At 40.6% G+C, this 18,573-nt stretch overlaps 1 protein-coding gene across 2 annotated transcripts in view; it reads left to right on the top strand.

The window, feature by feature from the left end:
• The window catches only part of FRAS1 (Fraser extracellular matrix complex subunit 1), a gene marked incomplete at its 5' end in the record, with an annotated part of 457,295 nt that overhangs the window by 203,552 nt on the left and 235,170 nt on the right, over positions 1 to 18,573 (top strand). For both annotated transcript variants that reach the window (XM_080673629.1, XM_080673630.1), the window contains 4 exons: positions 1,632 to 1,667; positions 3,462 to 3,609; positions 5,043 to 5,186; positions 7,174 to 7,308. In XM_080673629.1, the coding sequence (XP_080529755.1) occupies positions 1,632 to 1,667; positions 3,462 to 3,609; positions 5,043 to 5,186; positions 7,174 to 7,308 (463 nt within the window). The remainder of the gene's footprint in view (positions 1 to 1,631; positions 1,668 to 3,461; positions 3,610 to 5,042; positions 5,187 to 7,173; positions 7,309 to 18,573) is intronic.

The following is an 18,573-nucleotide window of genomic DNA, read 5'->3' as shown; positions in this document are numbered from 1 at the left end:
TCAAGAAACTGCAAGAGTGAGTATTGCAGCCCGACTGGTGTGGCTCAGTGAGTGTCAACCTAAGAACCAGAAGGTCACCATTCGATTCTGGTCAGGGTTGCAGGCTTGATCCCCACTGTGGGGGGTGCAGGAGGCAGCTGATCAATGATGCTCTCTCATCATTGATGTTTCTATCTCTTCCTCTCCCTTCTCTGAATTCAATGAAAAAAATATATATTTTAAAAAGTGAGTATGGCTGAGGGGAAAGGAGTTGGAGATGAGGTTCAGTAGTGGCCTGGATGCAATGATAAAGATGTGTTTACCCTGATGCAGATGGCAGCTGCTGGGCAGTGCTAAGCAGAGCAGTGCCTGGGATCTGGCTTACTTGTGAGAGGATCATTTGGGCTGCTACTTGGGCAAAGGACAGAGGGGGCGAGACTGGAAGTAGGTGGTTTAGTTCAAAGGTTTTGCCATAGTCCAGAGAAAGGGTGATGGTGTCTTGGCCTAGTGAGGAAGTGGTGAAAAGTGACCAGATAGGATCGAAAGAATTTTGATGGATTGGATGTTTTGAAACTCTATTTGCTAAGGTTTTATTTCTCCCTATATCTGTACTTTTTTTACTCTATAGCCAAAAGAAAAATATTTATCTTAATCTTTTCAAATGTACTCTATTCATGTAGCCCATATTTTTCACATGAGGTTGTGGAATGTTAATACGTTCACCGGCTTCTTAAAAAACATGCCCGTTGATCATAAATACAGCTGCTTCATTGACCAACCAGAGGAGGATTATAAGAATTAGGATTAGGTACTTTGATTTGTGAACTGATTCCTATATACCTTTTCTCTGTGATCTGGGTAGACTGCATCTATCCACCTGCTAGTGTTCTGTATATGCTGAGGAGGCAGTATTATTTGTGTAGGGTTAATGTGCAGGCACTAGGTTGAGAACCCTACTTTGCCACGTACTGTGATCTTGGGCAAGTTACGTAATCCTCAGCTGTAAAGTAGAGATAAAAATGGTACTCACCTCATGGGTCTATTGAGATAATATGTATAAAGCACTTAGAACAGTGTCTGGCACACACAAAACAGCTTTAAAATGATATTATTGTTATTATGGCATTGGTATTGTTTGTTTAATAGTGGAGTTTCATAGTTCAGTCATTCTTGTTTCTTAAGAATTTAAGAGATTAAAGGTTCCCTAAAAATGTTGAATCTGTATTTTCTCAATCATAGTATTAATTTTTCTGCTCATTTTTGGAGGTCAATTAAGCTCAGTGGAATTAAAATAAAGAAAATTATTTTAAATAAGCTCAAATCCCCATAATGCTCTATCTAGTTCTGTGCAATATTCAAGAGTGTTCTTACAAGCATAGATCTAGTCCTTCCCACTGACGGGAATGGAAGCCAAGTGCTCAAACACAAAGTGAGAATGAGAATTTAAAAATATTTCCTGGGCATCTTGTCTTCACCTCATATTGGTATGCTTTTCTTGTTTTGTATAAACATAGATTTTATTCCTATTCATAACTGATGAATGTTGTTGCATGTCACTTGGGGGAAAATGGATAGTTCCTAATGAAAAAATAGATAGATCAGCCTAATGGTGTTTTTAGTGGTATAATAAAAACATTTCTCTTTGTTCCTAGATGTCCTCAAATGCGAGTGAAGTTAAACATATTCCAGTAAGTATAGATTTTTAACTTTATATAGATACTTATAAAATTGTTTGAAGCGATGATCTGCATAACTGTTCTGTGGACCCTTACTGCTTAGGATTTTTAAGTTATATTTGATGGCCATGGCCTCAGATTAAGAATCTTAATAACTAAGACTTTGATTCATGGAACTTTCCCTCCTTTCTTTAGCTTGTTCTTTTCCCCACAATTGGTAATTAATAATTCAACTACAAGCTCCTACATAGATCCTTTTCCATTCTTGTGATGATTTTCTCCTCCTGAATTTTCTGGCCTAAAATAACTCTGTTTAGCCATTAGTGCAATTTCATGTACTGCAAAGCATTCAAGAGAGAGCTTTTTGGGTCTTGAGAGTGTTCACTCCCCAAGCAATACCACATGAGAGAGAGAGTGTTCACTCTCTCTATAGTGTTTGCAGGACAGTGTTGTATGGTTTCTTTTTAAGGGAAAATGTAAGCGTGTTTGTTCACCTAAGCAACCTTACACAGTTGGAGGTTATAGAATCTGGTCTGCCTTGAATTGGAAGGAAAGCACTTCTGCTTTCTCAAGATAATCGCTCTCATTTTTGTAATATTGTCATTCATTGTTGCTAAATACTGCCACATTGGAATTTTAACACGGTTTGGCTTAATAAATATTTTATCAAATCTTTGTCTTAAAATATGTTCTCCTATTCTTACCTGTTTTACCTCCTTCATCACCCCAAAACATTCTGGTGGGAACCTCTGTCTCTTCCCTATGCTTTGGGCAAGTGGGATAGCAATAAATAAATAAATAAATGCATGCTCGTTATAATTCACCATAGATTCTCTGTCAAAGTACTAATGTTTATTACCATAATTTGCTTGGAAGAAAAGAATATTTTAGTGTGAGGTTGCCTGTGGCACATCTACAGCTCATTAAAAAGGTACCTGCCAAAACTTCCACTTTTTAAAAAAATATATTTTATTGATTTTTCACAGAGAGGAAGGGAGAGGGAGAGTTAAAAACATCAATGAGAGAGAAACATTGATCAGCTGCCTCCTGCACACCCTCCACTGGGGACATGCCCGTAACCAAGGTACATGCCCTTGACCGGGGTCAAACCTGGGACCCTTGAGTCCGCAGGCCGACTCTCTATCCACTGAGCCAAAGTGGGAAGGTTAGAGAGAGGTGGAGGAGATAAGAGATCAACAGAAGGACTTGTATGCTTGCATATAAGCATAACAATGGAAGCAACACTTTGGGGGATGAGGGCATAAATGCGAGTGGGGGGGGGGGCAATGGGAAGATATGTACACATGTAATACCTTAATTTAAAAAATGGAAAAAAACAAACCTTTCACTTTAAGAATACAATGACACTACTGTTACTCTTACCGTAGCAACCATAAGGAAATTCAGGGCTTCCACCAGCTTTCCACTGTTATCATAAAATTGTAGGTAATGTACCTGTTAATAACTAGGTACCAAGTAAACCCCTCTGCTGTTTTCTCCATGACATGGGATGGGAAACAAGTGCTCTATGCTTCTTGCTTATTGTGGGAGCCCCAGGATACTTTCACAAAGTATCTTTCTGCCTGGGTTCTATATTAAAATAACCCAATTAAAAACAAAGAATTAGAAATACTGTCATTTTAAATTTAGGACACCTCTACTAATGTCCTATTTCAGGGTTAAGTTTGACATGGTACTGATCAGGAGCCTTCACTTTGTCCCATATGGAAATGATAAATTCTTCACCAGCAAACTATCTTCAGAATCTCTGCACTCTGCTAACAACACCTTTACTATCGCATGCAGGAGGGAGAGAAGTGGGAAGAAGGCCCTTGCAAGCTGTGTGAGTGCCGGGGGGCTCAGGTAACTTGCTATGAGCCCTCATGTCCACCGTGTCCAGTGGCCACACTAACCCAGATGGTGAAGGGACAGTGCTGCCCAGAATGCACAGCAGGTGGGTCCATGGCTAATTGATTGCTACTGAGATGTTTTCTACTGTCAAAAAACTCAGAGATCCTCTCCCCCTGCCCTTGCTTCCTTTTTTTTTTCCAAACCACCGTTTTATTTTGTTGGTGTTTTTTTGTTTCCTAATTTTTCTAACAAATGAGGTTAATTAATCTTTGTCCAGGTATTTGCCAAATTCAACTGATGATGAGTATATGACCTCTGGCCATGTCATTGATCATCTCTAAATCTTAATTTTCTTGTCGATAAAATGTGCTTTATCTACTTCCCAAAATTATTGTGAAAAATCAAATAACGTAATTTTTGAAAACTTGTAAAGGCAACTATTTGGTAGGACTGTTTCTTTTTTTAAGCTATAAGGACAATTGCTGAAAGTTTGTTATGGATGTCCATTTTTTTTTAAAGGTGAGCTATTAAACAGATGGTTCCTTTTGCAATTCTCAAAAGGGTTTTTGAAATTTAAAGACTCATTAATTTCTTCCAAAAGAAATTTTTACCTACTTGTTCTGCAACTCTGCTTTCAAATCACCTGGGGTTGAATTAGTTCCAGTTAATAATTGTTGGCAAGCACTGGAGTTACTCTGGCTGAGCAGTAATTTGCCTATGAGCTTTGTCTCTCAGAGAAGTGGCATTTTCTCCCATTCATATTCCACAATTAATTGTTTTCATCCATGGGTTGCAATTTTTCATATTGGCAGTTGTAGCACTCAACTTATTTTGGCTAATCACAGTGTTTCGTGAAGAGTGTATTATGGGAAGAGCAAAGCAACGTTATGTTTTAATTACATTACCTTCACCAAAGTGGCTCTCTGGGTTTTCCAAAGCAAACATTTAGCACATTATAATGTAGCATACCTTGAAAATCAGATCCTTGACAACTTTAAAACCTGAAAGAAATTCTTGCTGACAATTACCATTAAATTCAGTGATATTCCCAGTTACTGGCAATGAGATTTGAAATTTTAGAAAAAAGAAGAAAACTGGTTGTATTTTTTTTAAAGAAAATACAATTTAAAAAATAATGTTGGTTTTATGTCTTAACATTTTATGCATATCAAAGCTTAAGAACAACTGAAAAGTCATAATTTATTGAATCTGTTTAAATCATATATTGTAGAGCTAGTCATTCCTGTCTTAAGAGGAATTCCTGCAGGTAGAAGCATTAATAGGCTGGTTTGGTAATGTTCTTAGCATCTTTAATTTGAAGCTATAGGAGACAATGATGTCATTTCAGATAAGGAGATATTTTAGGAAATCTTGCATTAAAATATTTTTTTTTTTCTATTTGGGAGCCTCTTTCATACTTAAGTTCCAGAGTTTTCTGTTCTTCATATTCTATACAGCTCCTTTTTTGGGATGATGTAAGAGAAATAAATTAGATGGTCTCTACTGAGTTTTCTTCTTCTTTGTCTTTGATTGTAGTTTACTGCCACCCAGACTGCTTGACCTGCTCTCAATCTCCAGACCACTGTGTCCTCTGCCAGGACCCCACGAAGCTGCTATGGAATGGACGGTGTGTGCACAGCTGCGGCCCAGGATTTTACCAAGCTGGGGCCCTCTGTTTAGGTATGGCTCTAGGTGGCGCTTCCAGAGGTGGACAGAGGCTGACTGCTGTCAAGGAGGGGGTCCTAGGTGCAGGAAATGCACAACTTCCAAACCATTATTAGATAGTAAAGCCATCCATAGGTTACTTACTTCTTTACCTGCAAGTCTCTTTCTTCTAATATTTTACAGGTATTTCTAGACTTACTGGCAGATAGGTGATAGGGAGGGCAGATGCTTGCTATGTAGTAATGGCTGGATTTTTCATTTTTTGAAGGATAGTAATATCAGGATGTTTGGTGTCATTTATTAAAACATGCAGTGAATCCAAGATAGAACTTTAGTATTGACACGGACATTTGAGATCACTTACTAGAACTTTCTCATTTTACAAATGTGGAACCTGTGGGACAGAGAATTAACCTGCTTTCTCAACATCACACAGGTAATTGGTAATAGAGCTCATCTCTCATGGGTTCTTACCATAGGATCCAAACTGTGTCCATGTGTATTTTAGAATTCTTATATAAAGTGAAAAGAAGAACTTAGCTGGGAAAATTTAGTATGGTTGGGGTCAAATCATAGTTACTTTTTTTTCTATTTCTGAATCATAGGGTTAACTATGAATTTAAGAGTGTGTAGGTTCATACCCTGGCTGTGAGTATTTAACTTCTCTGTGCCTCAGTATTCTCATCTGTAAAGTGGGGTAATGCTGGTGCCTTCCTCAAAGGGTTCTTGTGAAAATTAAGTGTGTCAATATATGTGAAGTGTCTAGGATATAGTCATGCATCACTATAGGTTAACTGCTTTTATTATTTTTGCAATTATTCATTTACTCCTACTTTCTCTCCTGATTTATAATCTTCAGACTGTTTGAAATTTATTTATATCTCTGCCATAGGTTGTGGAGGAAAAGAGGCCAGGGGTATTTCTATGAAATGGTTGAGTGAGAAAGATATTGGGGACTAATGGATAAAAATAAAATAACTCAGATCCCTGAACCTAACTGCCTGGCTTCAAATGCCAGCTTCATGTGACCTTGGTCAAGCTCTTTAACCTCTGTGAGTTTGTTCCTCATCTGTAAAACTGGAAGCCTGGTGCACGAAATTTGTAGAGGGCAGAGGGCGGGGTATGGGGGGGAGTCCTTCAGCCTGGCCTGCACCTTCTCCCATCCGGGATCCCTCTCACAATCCGGAACCACTGGCTCCTAACTGCTCACCTGCCTGCCTGCCTGATGCCCCTAACTGCTGGCCTGATGGCCCTAATTGCTCTCCCCTGCTGGCCTGATCCTCCTAACTGCCTAACTTCCACCTTCTCCCTTCTGCCTTCTCCCACGGCGCCAGCCTTCTCACCTTCTCCCGCAGCGCCACCTTCTCACCTTCTCCCTTCTGCCTTCTCCCACGGCGCCGCCTTCTCACCTTCTGCCTTCTCGTTCATGGCCTTCTCACCTTCTCCCTTCTGCCTTCTCGTTCATGGCCTTCTCACCTTCTTCCTTCTGCCTTCTCCCGTGGTGCTGGCCTTCTCACCTTCTCCCTTCTGCCTTCTCCCGTGGTGCTGGCCTTCTCACCTTCTCCCTTCTTGCAGGGTGCTGGCCTTCTTCCTTCTCCTGAGGCGCCACCTTCTTCCTTCTGCCTTCTCTCTTCTGCCTTCTCCCACGGCCTGCTGATCAGTCGGTTGTTACTGTGACGGCATCCTGACTAATTTGCATATTACCCTATTATAAGTATAGATGGAGTTAATAATATCTATCCCGTATGGTTGTCATAAAGATGAAATGCATTTGTATATGTAAAGCACTTTGTACAGTGCTTGGCATGAAACATGTGCTCTATGATTGAAGGCTAAGATATTTTGTTGTGTGTGTGTTTTTGTTTGTTTGTTTGTTTTTTGCTTTTTTATTCCCTGTGACCCCAGAGCCTCAGAATTGAGCTGTGCAGGAAATGACTCTGCAGTGGTGTCTTTGAGCTAATTAGAACTTCCCTTTTCTTTCTCCCAACCCTGTCTGGAGCAGCCTGCAAGCCTCAGTGTTCCACATGTTCCAGTGGCCTGGAGTGCTCCTCTTGCCAGCCGCCCCTGCTGATGCGGCACGGGCAGTGTGTGTCCACCTGCGGGGATGGCTTCTACCAAGATCGCCACTCCTGTGCAGGTAACCACTGGCCAGACCAACAGCTGGCTGTGCCATTGAGAAAGTCACTCCCTATTCCTAAGCCATCTGGGGTCACTAGGAGCTATAAGCAGCTTCCAAGAAATTCTGAACGGACTCCTAATGGGATGAGAACAGTGGATAAGAGAGAGGACATACGTTGTTTTTATAACCTCATTAGTGTTTTAGTGATGTGCATATGTGATGTAATTTTTATAAGTCCTTCTGCACACATTTGGGGGCACTGGGACAGTATTTAATTAACCCCATACTTGTGGTTCAGGATTTTCATTATGTTATAAGTTAGATTCCATCGTAGTATAAATACAAAGGGCTTAAATGAAAATAAAGGGAAAAAATACATCTACATATTTTTTAAACTTCATTTCCACCTAAAGAGAAAGGGAGAAACAGAAATAAGAAAGTGAAATCATAATAACGAACTTGGACAAAAAAAGTAGGCATTTAAATGTGCTTTTGCCTTATTATCTATGTATTTTATTAGCTTTATATGCCTACTTTTATTTTAAATTAATATCTAGTTGAAATTCTTATATTGTAACTGTCCCTGGAGGTGGGAGTAGTCTTAATATTATTTAATTTGTTGTTTATACTTGAATCACTTTTTCAATAGTGTTATGATCATGGGTATAAGGGAAAAGTAAATATATGAAGAATTTTTAAGTGCAGAAATGGGAGAAGGCGGTAACAGTGAAAGGAAAGACAGGCCGAGTCCTAAATGCAGAGTCCTCTTCCAGAGGAGACAGGTAACCAGGTGTGCCCAGAGGCTAAGGCAGGTCTGCAGTGGCAAGTAAATTTGAAAAGGTAGACAGGCCAGGAGGGAGCTTCTGGAATGTCACTCCAGGTTTTACGGTAACTACACTATCAGCTGAGCAGAAAATGGGCAGATCCGTAATGAGAATCGGAAGGTGGGCCAGTCTGAAGATCAGCTGATATGCTCCTCTCTTTCATGCCCTTGGTTAGATTTTCAGGGAAATTATATGAAGGAAAAAGATTAAAAGAGAATAAGTGCATAATATTCTTCAGATGTGCAGGCTGAATGAGCTCTAAGGCCACGTGAAGATTCCATGCGGGGAGGCTGCTGGCCCCCTCATTCCAGGCCGTGGTCAGAAGCACAGTCCATGGGACTGTGGACATCATCTTAAAAGGAAACACGGTGCTGTCTGTGCATGCACATGTGAGGATGGTGGGGCCAGTCCCATGAGAGAATATGGAAGCCACACTAGCTTCAGAGCCTGGCTTGAGGGCTGCAGGAATATCTTCTGTGTCTCTGTATCCCCAACATCAAGGGCTGCACAAAGCATTCAGCATTTGTTGAATAAGTATTTGATGATGAAGGAATGTACTACCCTTGGTGATCCTTGAAGGATCGTGTTTTAATACAAGTTTCAACCATAAAAGAGAAAAGAACCCTTAATGTTTATTACTTGTCATCTTCTATTTACCTGTTATTCTAGAACAGGTTCAGAGTGGGCACGTACAAATGGCTTTGTAAGTGTCTAATGTTTGGGCAATTTAGGTAAACTGCTGAAATTTCAATTTGATGAAATTATTGGATGTATTCTTCACTCCTTTCTTCTATCCCATCAAAGAGACCTCCTACGAGCACTCCTGTGACAGATTTGCTTTTGAAGAGGGAATTAATTTCCCTTAGATTTTATTCTACCCTCCCTACTGCTTCCACCGCCTGCCACATATCCCACATACGTATTTACTTTTTAATTTTTTTTCCTTTTTCTTTTAGAGGAAGCATTCTTCTTTCTCTTGTGCCCACTGTTTTAATTGGTGATGTTAATGCTGTTTTAGGGCACTTTAGAATAGGTAATGTTTCACTTGATTATTGGTTTATGTAGCTGACTCTTTCACATTCCATCCACAAAACCATACACAAATGCCTCCAGTAGAGAGTTGCTGGGAAAATTTAATTCCTTCCAGGGAATTAAACCAATTTGCTTTAGTTCAGCCTGGTTGCATTTTTATGCATAAAATGAGAAGAGAGGAGAGAGCAAGAGGAGAGAGGGAGAGCAAAGAAGAGAGAGAAAATGGTTTTAAAAATTAAAGCTAAACTTGTGATCAATTTCTATATACTGTCTCGATGCTGAAACTACTACCCAAATAATCTTTTTTTAAAAAATTGAATTTATTAGGGTTATATTGGTTCTCAAAACCATACAGGTTTCAAGTGTACAACTCAATAAAACATCATCTTCACACTATATCGTGCACCCATCTCCCCAAGCAAAATCTCTTTCCATCCCCATTTTCCCCTTTTGCCCTCCTCCATCTCCCCCCAACCCCCCCTTTCCCTCTGACTATCACCATGCTGTTGTCTGTGTCTATATACATGTCTTTTTGTTTAATCCCTTCTCATTATTGGAATTTTTTGGTGTCATTTTGGGTGACTTTTCACCGTTGACCCTGGAAGCCGGTCGGTCAACCAGTGCTCTTTCAGTATGTGTTAAACTTTTCAAAAAGAAGCCTGCCATTCTATGGTTATAGCAGGTTTTTTTCTGGATTCATTACTCTTGGCAGGGTCATTTGTGTCATGTTGGCATAATTCCCCACTTTATTGACCCATCAAAACCAAAAGAAAGTGAACATTGTGCTGAGGAAACTAGTTACCAGGAATTACCTGATTAATATTCATGCTCACTGTGTGAGATATAGGCAGAGTGAAAAATGTGGGGCAGAGCCCAGCAGCACATAAACATGGCTCTTCAACAAAAGAGTTCAAGCAGGTAAGCCAGGAGGGAGTGAAAGAAGACAGGAGTCCTGCCGGAAACCACATCCCTAGAAGCCCCTATCATGTTCCCTTTCCCTCAATCCTGTGGCATATACACACATACACACATGCTGTACGCATACAGACCTAGGCATATGTGTACATATGTTAACTTGTGCTTGACTACACTGAATAATGTTGTACATATAGATCACATCATGTGCCCCATACCAGTCCCTGCTTCATTTCCCTTGCCTTCCCCAACTTTGGAGTTTGATGCTTTATCACTAACACTCAGAACCACCCAGTTTTTATACTGGTCTCAATCAGAGACAGGTAACATGTAAGTTGCCTCTTTCCCACAACTGGTAAGGCCAAGGCATAATCACCCTCTTAGTACCCACATCTCACCTTTTAGGCCTGGCATTTGGGCTTCTGCCTTAACCTCTTGGCTAACCTGGGATCTTGTCCAACATTCCTGTTGCCTACCCTGTCCTATTCTTGACACCATGGGCTTCAGGCCCTAGGACTGGGCTTCTACTTTGCTTCCTGCCACCTTGCCCTGTTGTGACCCATTTTCAGGAATGAATGGCCCATCTCATCTTCGCCTCCAGCCTGGTGGTCAGGCTTGAGACATGTGTGGATGCTCCTTTCCCCACCCCTCACCCCCATCATGCCACATAACCTTGCACCCTTTTTGCATGGCTCTTGGATACCACTTGTCCTGAATGTATGGTATTCTATCAGAGTGGTGGTTCCATTGCCTCTTTTTAGAAATCCAGGCATTAAATTTAAGTCTGGATTCAGGCTGAGCTCACCATGACCTCAGGACATTCTTTCTTGCTTGTCTTGCTCCTCTTTTCAATCAAACTCTGTTCCAATCTGGCAGGACCATTGAATTGTGCACACAAATCCTAGACGTATGAGCCAGAAGAAGAAAACTTAAAACAAGCAAACTAATATACGCCATGTAAGATTAGTTTAAAATGAATAGACTTGGAGTAGAGAAAGAGTAGAATTTAACCCATTTTTATATGTGTACCAGTGTTTGTTTTGTCTACTTAACACTTTCGTTATTCATATCGGCCTAAGGATGAATAAATGCACGCATGTCCTTAAGGATCGTGCCTGGTACCTAGAAGCCCTACATATATGTTAGGAGATTTGAAATGTGCTTTCCATTACCCCTCTTCCCTGTTCCCTTTCTCTCACTCCTTCATTCATTCCCTTTTGACCACTCTAGGTCCTGAAGATCTGAAGATAAATAAGACTCTGTCTTTACCTATAGTGAGCTTCAATCAAGGCAGGGTTAGCCGCTGCTTATAGAGTAACACAAAAAATTTAAAAACACAAAGACCTATGAAGTTTATCCTATATCTGATTGCCATGTGGTCTTAGATTTTGCAACTTAAAGAATCAAACAGTTGAACTCTACCACTTGTTGCTATAGGGTTTGGGGCAAGTCACTTAATCTCTCTGAGTCTCAATTTCCTCAACTAGAAAAAAGGGGATACTATTATCTACCTCAAACCATTAACATGAAGTTAGAAAAGATGTTTGAAAATGTAAATATATTATGCCTTGCACACAGTGTATGTCTGACAAAGGGCAGCTATTGTCATTATCGAATTTGTTCCTTTATTCTTCAATTTACAGGAATAAAAACCAAATAGCCTACATTAATAAACAAAGATTCATGATGTTAGTGTCTGAACTAAAACAAAATCTACTTTTATTTGTTATGGGGAAGTAAATATAATACAGAGAACAGATTACTGTATTCATTCATCACAAGTAAAAATCCTTCTATTTTCTTTAAATGCTCAGATTAAATGATGAGAATCTGTAATTATTTGTTTCTCAGCCAATATTATGGTATATTGAGAGAGAAGCCATATTAAGAAAATCCATAAAATTTACATCTAGGATGCTGGCCCAGCTGAGATGTAAAAGCTGTGGTGTGAACAGAGGAACTCCTAAAGTTAATTATTTGATGGAGCCATGATTGACTAGTGCATCTCTGTCACTGTGGAAATGAAGCACTAACCCCTGGATCCAGGTCCAAAGCAGTGAAGACCTGATGGGTCCTGGCATTATACTCCAGCATGTGGCTTAGCCCAGCCAGCCGAGCCCAGGGCAGACTTCTTAGCAAAGGCATCTAGGAAACTGTTTTTCTGAAATCTTCAAGAAGACAGGAGCCCTCCTTGATTTGTTGGGATAGTCATTGTTAAGTAGGTATTCTCCATGGCCATCCCCCACACCCTAGAATTGTAGGGTCAGTCCCAATTTAATTGCCAAATCACATATTCACTTTGGGGGCCCGGTACATCTTAGCACTTGGTCTTCACTCATTTTGTTCTGGCCTTTTGAGTCTTGTACATTGTTCAAACATTCTCTGGCGTTCTAGAGCAACTATGGTCTCTCAGTTGCTGAATGCCTTGTAAAGGGGACTTACTGCTTCAAGTGATATTCCTGTCTTCTCCATTCTGTTTAACAAATATCTGTTGAGCCTCTTCATTGTGTGTACCAGGCGCCAGGGATAGGGCAGTGAACCCATACACAACTGCCCTGTGGTTAAGGAACTTCCCTTTCCCACCCAGAGAAGAGTGTCGGTAAACAAGTAAGATAATCAGATAGTTACTGCTCTCTGAATTCATTGCTATCAGTGCTATAAAGACAATTTTAAAGGTATGTTAATAAGAAGTGACTGATTACTGAGGCAGGGATAGGTCTTGCAGTGGTTCTCAACCTTTCTAATGCCGCGACCCTTTAATACAGTTCCTCATGTTGTGGTGACCTCCCAACCATAAAATTATTTTCGTTGCTACTTCATAACTGTAATTTTGCTACTGTTATGAATCGTAATGTAAATATCTGTGTATTCCGGTGGTCTTAGGCTCTAGAGCAGCGGTACAGATTTGGGGGTTCAGATTTGTCAGGAAGAATGGGATCTGTCTAGAAGATAAACTCCCTTGCATTTGTGGTGGGCTTTCTCTGCTGGAATGTGATCCTTTTGTTCTGTCTTTGTCTCTTTGTCGCAACCCACAGGTTGAGAACTGCTAGCAGGGTCGCCTAAGACCATTGGAAAACACAGATATTTACATTACAATTCATTAACGGTAGCAAAATTACAGTTATGAAGTAGCAACGAAAATAATTTTATGACTGGGGGTCACCACAACATGAGTAACTGTATTAAAGGGTCGCGGCATTAGAAAGATTGAGAACCACTGGTTAAGACTTTTGAATTCCTCACATTGCTAAGTACGTATAAGGCCTCTGGAATCATTTTTGTTTGCAAAAGTGTGATAAGCCATTGCATGGAGGAGAAAGGACAGGAATGTACAGGCATGCCTAGGCGTTGGCGTTCAGGTGATCTGTCTTCCATTAGCTCCTACTATTTGCTCCCTGTCAGCATTCCTGGCTAGGTGTGGCCTGAGGAAAACTGCAGAATCTCTATTTTTCCCCAGTCCTCTTTTTCTTCTCTTAATTTCCCTCTTAAGGTAGTGGGGTGATTCTTTGAAACCACTGTCGCTGGAATTTGGGGAGTGTCCATGGACTGTTTTAAGCTGTGCAGAAGGAAGGACCAGCACATCCTACCATTTTCTTATATATGTTTCTAGAGTAAACGGAACCCAAAGCAGCAGGTGACAGTGGCATTCCGAGTCCCCTTCCTCTTTGGACACTCATGCCAAGGATACTTGGAGAGAAGGCAGAAGCAGCTGGTGGAGTTTTGTGCAGGACCTTTCCTGTGGTGGGAGACTGGCTGTGTTTGGCATTCGTCTGCCTGGCTTATAGACCCCAGCTGTGTATGGACCCCGGCTATGTATGCCAAGAGACAAAGACAGAACAAAAGGATCACATTCCAGCAGAGAAAGCCCACCACAAATGCAAGGGAGTTTATCTTCTAGACAGATCCCATTCTTCCTGACAAATCTGAACCCCCAAATATTTCAGCTATGGATTACAAACTAATGACAAGTCTTCTGGCTTTCTGCCCAGTGCCTAGTGTTCTCAGTTATTTCAGCTAGACTGGGTGGCATACATTCTTTCTCTTCCCTGTATCCCACCCCAGCTCTCTTGCTGTTCCTCCCTCCCCTTTGTTTTCTGCTGCCTACAGAGCTCACAGCACCTCTGTGCTATCGCTGCCCAGATCTGAGCAGGCTATGCTAGAGCAGCCAGGAAATCTGAGAACTCTGCCCATCAAAAACTTGGTTTGGGTTGGTGATCCCTCCTTTGGCTCTTCAGATTCTGTAGACAAAGAGACTCAATGTATTCCTGGAGAGATCAAAAGCCATTTAATTAACAGGTGCTGAAGAAATACCCAGGGAGTCCTAGCAGCTGTGGGTGGCCAGTGGTCACAGGGAAAAGTGGAATCTGAGGGTCCCATATGGCTCATCAAGCTAGGCCTAGCTAGTCACTGCATTGATAATCCTTGGGGTGTACTTGTGTTGTAGATTTAGCAGTATAGGTAGAAGGGCAGGAGGTAGAAAGGATGAGAATGTTTCTGGTAAGCTGGCCTGGCTGCCTCTATTCCCTGACTTGCATACCAATGAAAAGCTGGCCGGCTTGTACATCTCTCTCCACATGGACCTGCCAGAGCCTCCCTCAGTTCAAGCTCCGTGTCTATAGAAGACCCTGCAAAAGATTCAAATAGGTTACCCAAGACGAGTAAATTACTCAGCTGTATCACAAATGTGGTTACTAGATTAACTAGCTGTTTACCCAGCATGTGCCTTAGGGAAAGTACCACAGGCTTTTTCTTTTTCTCCTTCAGTAATTTCCCCCCTAAGTACTAAATGAATTCATGTTTATTCCAAAAAATAATTTGATAAAGTTAGCAAAATTCAAGGCACAATAAAAAAAAAATCAGTGAAAATTCCTGACTCAAGCTCTCCCAAATCATTACTGTTAGTATTTTGGTGAACGTCTTCCTAGTTTTTGCATTTTCTATGTGTGTTGTATACACAGATATACATGCACACATTGGCTGTGTGTAAGAATTCATTTAGCCAAACCTCTTTTGCTTGATATTTCTTCCTAATTTTTCCATTACCATAAATAAGCATGATGTAAAAAATTTTAATAGAAGTTTTGGTGAATTTATTTGATTAGGGTAAATTCTTAGACATGATTTCTGAGGCCAAGTATATATATATATATATATATATATATATATATATGGCCACATATTAATATATTACTCACTTTTTTAAAAGTTGTAATTTATACTCCTCCTAAAAATGCAAGAGGATGCCTACTTCCCACCACCTTTGTCAAAACTAGATATTATAATTAAGTTTGTCATTTTGATTGATGTAAAATGGAATCTTGTTTTTTGTTTATTTATTTGTTTATTTCACTTATTTTTGGGATTTATATGAAGAGACTTGAGGTTATCATACTTACCAGTTAATGGCTCACTTTCACCATTGGCCTAGGCCAGGCTGTTCTCTTGCTTATGTATATGTCTGTCTGTCTGTCTATCTATCTATCCTTTTTGTTCCCATGACCTATTTCCACTTTACTTCGCACCAGCTCCCCACTTGAGTAACTATTCTAATGCAATTTAATGTGTATTTCATGTATGTGTGCTCTTATTGCTTTGTAGGCATGTCTTAAATATTCACAAGCATTACCAGTTTGAGATTTAATTCTTTTTCTTTTTTTATTTTAAAGACTTTATTTTTGTTGACCAGTTTTGGGTTCACAGCAAAATTTAATGCAAAGTACAGAGATTTCCCATAGTCCTTCTGCCCCTGACACATGCATCCCCTACCAGAATGGTACATTTATTACACTTAGTGAACCATGCTTTCACGTTTATCCTCTCTCAGCACTCTTTCTGGGATGCATATGTGTTGTCATGTGTACGTCTAATCCACAGCACCTACTTGCCACTCTTCTGTTTAATTTGCTTTTCTCTGGCTCTTCATGAGACTAGAGATTTTTTCATGTGTCTACATTTTCTCTACTATAAACTTCCTTAAGTCCATGGGGGTTTTCAGAACATGTGGAGACTGGACATCCCTGTTGCAGGGGACAAAAGCGTCAGTTGGTACAGGGAGGCAGGTGGAGGGCAGAGACCCAGCCTGATAGGGGACAGAAGACTGGAGTAAAAGGATCCAAAATGATGACTACTCAGATGAGCTTCTCCTTTTAAATAGGTCTGGCATTTGAGCTTCTTAGGCAAGTAGCCTTGGCCTCATGTGGGTATGAGATAGGCAGAGGGGAGAGTGGTCTGCCCAGCATCTGGGCTTCTCCGGGAGCTTCATCAAGCTTGCTTGATATTTGTAGAGATTGCCAGGAAAGAGCTTTAGAGTGGGAGGCCTCTGCTAGAATAATCCACGAGGGCTCTGTCACTTCCTTTACTCCCTTAGAAAGTCAGCCTGCCTCTCCCATAGTCTTTTATGCCCTTTCCTCTACTGTCTGCATTGCACTTTAATATGCTCCCTTTATAATTCCTCTGCCTCTGACACCAATGGAAACAAATGTGCTGGATTTCCTGGGATATGCCACTCATATGATCACATATAACATTCTCTGTTTTCTCAAACATGCCATCTCATCATATCCCTGTGAACAAGGTACAACAAATACAGTTGACCCTTGGAAAACAAGGGCTTGAAATGAGCAGGTCCACTTATACACAGATTTTTTTCAATGAATATACAGTTGACCCTCCATATCCCTGGGTTTTGCATCCACAGATTCAACCAATCATGAATTGAGAATAGTATTTTCAATCTGCAATTAGGAATCCAAGGATGCAGAAGGCCGACTTTATCTATTGATCTTCACCATTTTATATAGGAGACTTGAGCATCCTCAGAGTTAGATATCTCTGGGGATCCTAGAACCAGTCCCTTGTGGATACAAAGGTAATCCTTAAGTTTGGAGGGAGTCAAAACTTATACACAGACTTTTTACTGCATGGGGGTTGGTACCCTAACCTCCATATGGCTCAAGGGTCAACTGTATTACTATTCCCACTTTGCAGATTAGGAAAGCAAGGAACAGTGAAGTTGAGTTAAAGATAAAAACATTTTCCATCCAGCAAGAGCTTCTTATTGGAAATTGACCCACTAAAACTTGGCAAGGGCTTCCTGGTCATTGGTGAGGTGAGAAGGAAAGCAAGCCATTGCCACAAAATGCGTGAAGAACAGAATGAAGGCATCTGTGTCTGGCATATCTGCCTATGCCTGGAATTCGGGCTGTTTCTGTGGAGTTGTGAGTGAATACTTCTTGGTGCTTTGGAAATCTTAACTGCAGCCTCAACTGATGCTTGAAAGGGGCTGCTGATCAAGTGTGCGGGTTCCCTGGCAGTGGCAGAGCAACTTGCCCAGGAGAGCATGGAAGAGGTGTGGAACCCAGGCTCCTTTTCCTGAGGGGCAGTCCTGACCATGCAGAGCTCTCTGTGTCTGCTGCCTGGGTCTGGGTAGGCTTCCTGGAGTCTCAGCGGCCTCTAGGAAATGCTTGTTTTAGCATTTCCATGGAAAGGCTGCATTTTATTCTTAGAGAAGCACAGGCTAAACAATTTTTAAAGCAATCTTCTATCTCAAAATTATCAAGTACAAAAAGCGTTTCTTATTTTGAGAGTAGGGTTTCAATATGTAGTTGCCCCCCAAAGGTAATGTGTTCCTTTTCATTTGAAACACATTGCTCAGCAAGCCAATACATGTCATGTTAGGCTCCAGCAGAGTCAGGGGCTTTCCCAAAGAAATGATCGACTGCATGCAAGATAAGAAGATAGCTTTCCCTCATTCTTCCTATTTGAATTTATTTGCCACAATTTTCACAGTGTATTACTCAAACCCTGGGTGATCTGCAATGTATCACAAAGAGGACTTCATGGTGAAAAGTCAGGGAGTGACCTTTTATTTTTCATAATAATCCCAATGTAATAAAAGTCACATATAAAATAAGTCTGCAAGAAGAGATTATCTGCAGTAGCATATGTTCAGTTAGAAATTAGAAATCAATTGCAGAACACAGTGGGAGTATGTCATAAGAAATGACAGCTAAAAAAAAAAAAAAGGAAACTGACAGCTCAGCATAGTCCCGGGTAGAAATAAAAATTCCTTCTGCTGTTCTATCTGGCCATGGAACATGGTTTTTGTCTGATATGGAAAAAAGAGAAGGCCTGGCATCACATTTGGTTACTTTGTATGAATATAGCATTAGTATTCGTCATCATAAGCAGATCTGGGCTCCAGGTAAATTTTATAGCCTCAAGTTTATCTATCTTAAGGTATCATATTTTCAGACCATGACCTCATCATGTAGGCATTACTGTATAGAAGAAGATAACTGATAGGATGAATTCCCCATAGCCAAAAAAAAAAAAAAAAAAAAGAAGAAGAAGAAGCCATTAATTAATTCATTTAACATGCATTTAATGAGTCCTGACTGCACAAGGCAGGGATACTGACATGGGGGTTAAGATGACTGAAACATGGCCCCTGTTTTGGAGGATATTACGTTCTGTTGAAGGGGATCGATCTGTAGCTGAGTAATTAGTACAG

Source organism: Plecotus auritus (assembly GCF_963455305.1).
Source record: "Plecotus auritus genome assembly, chromosome: 1".
Lineage (NCBI taxonomy): Eukaryota > Metazoa > Chordata > Mammalia > Chiroptera > Vespertilionidae > Plecotus > Plecotus auritus.
This window is presented reverse-complemented; position numbering and strand designations above follow the sequence as displayed.